Raw genomic sequence first — 4,994 nt, forward strand, 5'->3', positions numbered from 1 at the left:
GTGATGGTTATGGTCCTCCCCCATTCTTGGTGGAGATATAGTGTTTGATCCCTTAGGCTACTGATTCCAAGGACATGATAGGCTCTTTTGGTATTTAATGATACATGAACAGACATCTCACCCTGTTTCTTTTTGTCAAAAAAACAATTAATACAATAATACTATAGAAGAGGATATCTAATGTGAGTTGTCAACTCATTTAGCAAATAAGCTAGAAATATGTTGAGCAGTATGTGCTTTTATTCTACACTAGAGTGAACATATCACTATCAGTTTATTTCTTAATATTCCATTTAGCAAAATAAGCTGTCAAGTCATATCCTTATTGTAGACGTCGAAAAATGCTTACAGACATCCAAATACCACTCAAAGCAAAGAAAAGACGATAAACGCTGCTCTCTTAATCAGAAGGGAATGATTCAAAGGAAGCGAAACAACATGGAAGAACATGTACACACCAACAAACAGCGTTTGGTGTCGCGGCTCCAGCGCGGCAGTTCATGGCGCCGCGGCCATGGCGCGACAGCCCATGGTGCCGCGGCTATGGCGCGGCAGCCTATGGTGCCGCGGCTATGGCGCGACAACCTATAGTGCCGCGGCTATTATAGGAGAGTGCTGTGGCGGTTACAAGACAGTTGTACGATGATTATTTGAAGCCCACGTGGCGGCATATCAGAGATAGAACGTGTGCTGACGTGGACAAGCAGTTAAACCACGAAAAAGGTGGTTAAAGGTCGTGGGAGAACGGTTTCAAGCACGATGGAACGTGCTGGTAACCACCCCTTTGGCCGCGGCAGTCCACACTGCCGCGCCAATAGCCGCGGCAGTCCGCGCCCTTTAGCCGCGACAGCATCAGCTGCCGCGCCTAAAGAGACAGTTATTGACCAGCTATTTCTTCAGTTATCGTCTAAGGAGGCTATAAATACCCTCCTATGGCCATCATTGACAGGGGCTGAGCATTTTCCAGGGAGATTAGAGCAGAGAGCCTTGAGTTTTGGTGAATTAGAGCAAGAGAGAGAGTCTTCCTTCTTCACAAACATCCTCAAGAAGCTTCTGGCGATTCCTAGAGATCTAAGCTCTGACTTGATCTTTAGAAGAGTGAATATCTTACATCGATAAGATATTCGCTTCAAATTCTTACTTCGATAAACGAAGGAAGAATCATTAAACCCCTCACGGTTCAATCAGAATCTGTGATTTGGTGGTCCACGAGTCAAAGCGCTCCCGGCACAGGCAAAGATCCCACGCAAGCAGCGATCCAAACAACGATCCTGCGTTTGTTTCTAAAAAGTTGTAATTTTCCTTTTGTTGTGTAAAAGAAGTCTTATAAAAAGACTATCTCTTTTGAATTTATTGTAATCGACCGAAGATATAATGAATTCCATAACAAAACCAACTTTTGACGCAAACAAGCTGGCGACCACAGTGGGAGCCAACGGTCTCGCTGCCGAGACCGTCGTGTCGCAGCCGATCAAGATTCCAGTTGAATCCACGGTCGAATACGAATTCGACCAAACCAAGTTTGAGGAATATCTCTCATCATCCTCTTCAAGATCTTCATTATCTCGCAAGTACAAGAGGATCTCACAATTGAGGAAGAGTTGCATGCCAAAGAAGGCACAAAATGAAGACTCTCGCCTGATTGTTGCTGAGGATTCTACTCACAACCTCTCTGCTCATAATGGCTCTTCGCCAAGTAAAGAGTCATTAAATCAAAGCCCACCGGCATTGACGAAAAGAGCTCGTCAGAGACAACGCCAACGCCGCGCTCGCCAAATGGCTAAAGCCTTAGAACAAACCGACGGGGTTCGTTATTGCGCGGACCTAGAGTCGAGGAAGCATCGAGTGGTTTAGTTGTCTCTACAACCAATCACACATATCTCTGCTAAATTGACAACGGATGAATGGACTCTTGTCAAAAGGGCTCGCTCAACCCTCAAAGAACGTACACAAAAACGTTATGTAAACACTGCTCATGACCGTGCTCTCTCACAACAAAGACAAGAATGGAAGAAAGAAACGGTGGCTAAAGAACCATCAAAACTCTGCAAAGTTTGGATTCCAAAGTCTAGAGTTGTGCAAAATCAGCATTCGGAGCCCGTTAAGACTCCATACCCACAAGGGGGTGGTTCTAAACGTGCGACTCCCGACATAACCTTGGATCGCTCAAAGACAAAAATAAATTGTCCTGAGAACGCCAATAAGGTTTTACACCCCCAGAAGAAGACGCATTCACCAAATGATATCGTCATACCTGGGAGATCATACCAACAGACGATACGATTTTTTGGCAATCATACCAATGAATCGTATTATCAAATTGAGGTTGTGAATAATTTTCGAAAGAGAGTTATTCGAGAGCGCGGCTAAGGCGCGGTAGCCTATGGTGCCGCGGCTATAGCGCGGCAACCTATGGTGCCGCGGCTATTATAGGGGAGTGCTGCGGCGGTTACAAGACAGTTGTACGATGATTATTTAAAGCCCACGTGGCAGCATACTAGAGATAGAACGTGTGCTGACGTGACAAGTAGTTAAACCACGAAAAAAGGTGGTTAAAGGTCGTGGGAGAACGGTTTCAAGCACGATGGAACGTGCTGGTAACCACCCCTTTGGCCGCGGCAGTCCACCCTGCCGCGGCAGCCTGTACTGCCGCGCCAATAGCCGCGGCAGTGTAGACTGCAGCGGCCAAAGATAGTTCGTCTGATCGGTTATTTCGCTTCCATCTCAACTGTTGTGCATTGCTACCCCTATAAATACCTCCCTAGACACGAAATAAAGGAGGAGGGGCAGATTAGAGCAGAAAAGGCTTAAGCTTTTGGTGAATTAGAGCAAAAGAGAGAGTCTTCCTTCTTCACAAACATCTTCAAGAAGCTTTTGGCGATTCCTAGAGATCTAAGCTCTGACTTGATCTTTAGAAGAGTGAACATCTTACATCGATAAGATATTCGCTTCAAATTCTTACTTCGATAAACGAAGGAAGAATCATTAAACCCCTCACGGTTCAATCAGAATCTGTGATTTGGTGGTCCGCGAGTCAAAGCGCTCCCGGCACAGGCAAAGATCCCACGCAAGCAGCGATCCAAACAACGATCCTGCGTTTGTTTCTAAAAAGTTGTAATTTTCCTTTTGTTGTGTAAAAGAAGTCTTATAAAAAGACTATCTCTTTTGAATTTATTGTAATCGACCGAAGATATAATGAATTCCATAACAAAACCAACTTTTGACGCAAACACTTATGTCCTAAGTAGGATTACTTTCCTCCTAGTAGTAAAGAGTGTATAGATTTTTGTTAACTTTTTTTTTTCAACTTTAGGGAGTGGTTTTGTTCTTAATATAAGAGTAAATCATTTGCCGTAGACAGGACAAGTTAGTTCTAGTTCTGTTCTCTCTTTCTATGAAAACATGTCAATTATTCTCAAATTGTTAAGTCACACCCTAGCAGTTACCAATTAACTTCAGTTTGGACATATAGAATGAGATATATAGTTGCGGCACATTTGGAATTCACAAAATAGCAGTTGTAATGTTACAAAAGAGAGATCAAAGCGTGTTGCCATGAAATTGCTTTGGTTCCTCTTTCTGGATTTAATTATTGCTTTGCTTGTCGTTAGCAACGACTGTTATATTTCTAAACTACTAATTTAAGGCCTTTCTCCTCCTTTTGCTTTAAGCATAAAAAAATCAAGCGAACGAAGTAAGCAAGCATTCATGACAAATTACAACAAACAGAGAAATTAAGAAGAGGAACAAGCATCACGTGTAGGGGGAGAATGGCTACATTTTTATTTTTATTTTTTGGGATTTATTACACCACCGTAGCCTGTGGGATGATGTAACTATAAGGGTGATTCTGCACTTGTTGATTCTAATTACATAAGTGACCCTAAGATTTATGGGCAAATTAACACTATTTATGTATTGCTATGTTGAATATCGATTACCATGATAATAAGGGTTAGCATTTTGGTTAGGATGGAGTAGGATTGGGATTAGTGCGATTAACAATCTTAGAATTATAAGTGTAGAGAAGGTCATTTTATATAATTACATCGTACTTTAGGATGTTTGAATATGGTAAATATTTAACAAACATATTAAACAGCAAAAAAGTTGGAATATGAGTTTATTTTTATATATCTCCCAAGCATTACTAAAAATTGTCTGCATATTTACTGGGACACTGAAGTGTTGGTGATTACGTAAAATTTCAAGCGACAAATTTGAAAAGGGAGGCGTTACAGGCACATTCTCGGGCACACATCCGGCCACATCTCCTTCTAGATAAAGTGCAGAGAGCCCCACTTGAGATTTTTTTAAAAAATCTCAAGTGGGGCCCTCTGCACTTTAACTTGAAGGATGTGTGGCCCGAGGTGTGCGTCTATCATTTCTTCTTTGAAAAATCTTTTCTTTTTTTCCCCTCCTCAAAATTCAAAACATAAAATAAATAAATAAATAAATTAGTTAGGACGGCGTCGTTTGTCCGGCCTGTAGGGCCGCCATTCAAAGCAGCAGCTGTGGGCCTCACTAATTCCAAGAGAACTCCGGACTCCCGTTCTTTTCAAAATATTTATTTATTTAACAAATGTATTAAACATCAAAACCTTTATTTAACCGTTTTACATCCTACCATTTTTACCACAGCGTTTGCGCGTCTAGTTTTTTTTTCCTTTTTTCCCCTCTTGTTAAATTTAATTTAATTAATTAATTAATTAACCTCGCACCTATTTTTTGTGCTATAAATAAGGGGCTCGGGGTTCCAAGGTAAGGCTTGAAGCGGCCGCTAGAGCGAAAGAGAGATCCGCGCATCTCTTAACAAAATCTAGCGACTTCTTCTTCTGCTTCTTCCCCCGCCCTTTTGTTTCACCAAAAACAGCAAAAAAAATGGTTGAGACCCCCTCATCATCTTCTTCCTCCTCCTCTTCCTGCGCTTCCTTTAGCTCTTTCGACGACGTCTCCGTCAAGTCGAACGGCGCCGTCAAGTTCCTCTGCAGCTA

General features: G+C 42.1%; 1 protein-coding gene across 1 annotated transcript in view; it reads left to right on the forward strand.

The window, feature by feature from the left end:
• Positions 4,777–4,994, forward strand: part of LOC109823600 (transcription factor MafB-like) — a 996-nt gene continuing 778 nt past the window's right edge. Inside the window, exon 1 of the mRNA XM_020389878.1 lies at positions 4,777–4,990. Coding sequence (XP_020245467.1) covers positions 4,882–4,990 — 109 coding nt within the window. The 5' untranslated portion in view covers positions 4,777–4,881. The remainder of the gene's footprint in view (positions 4,991–4,994) is intronic.

This window comes from Asparagus officinalis, chromosome 9 (genome assembly GCF_001876935.1).
Source record: "Asparagus officinalis chromosome 9, Aspof.V1, whole genome shotgun sequence".
Classification (NCBI taxonomy): Eukaryota; Viridiplantae; Streptophyta; class Magnoliopsida; order Asparagales; family Asparagaceae; genus Asparagus; species Asparagus officinalis.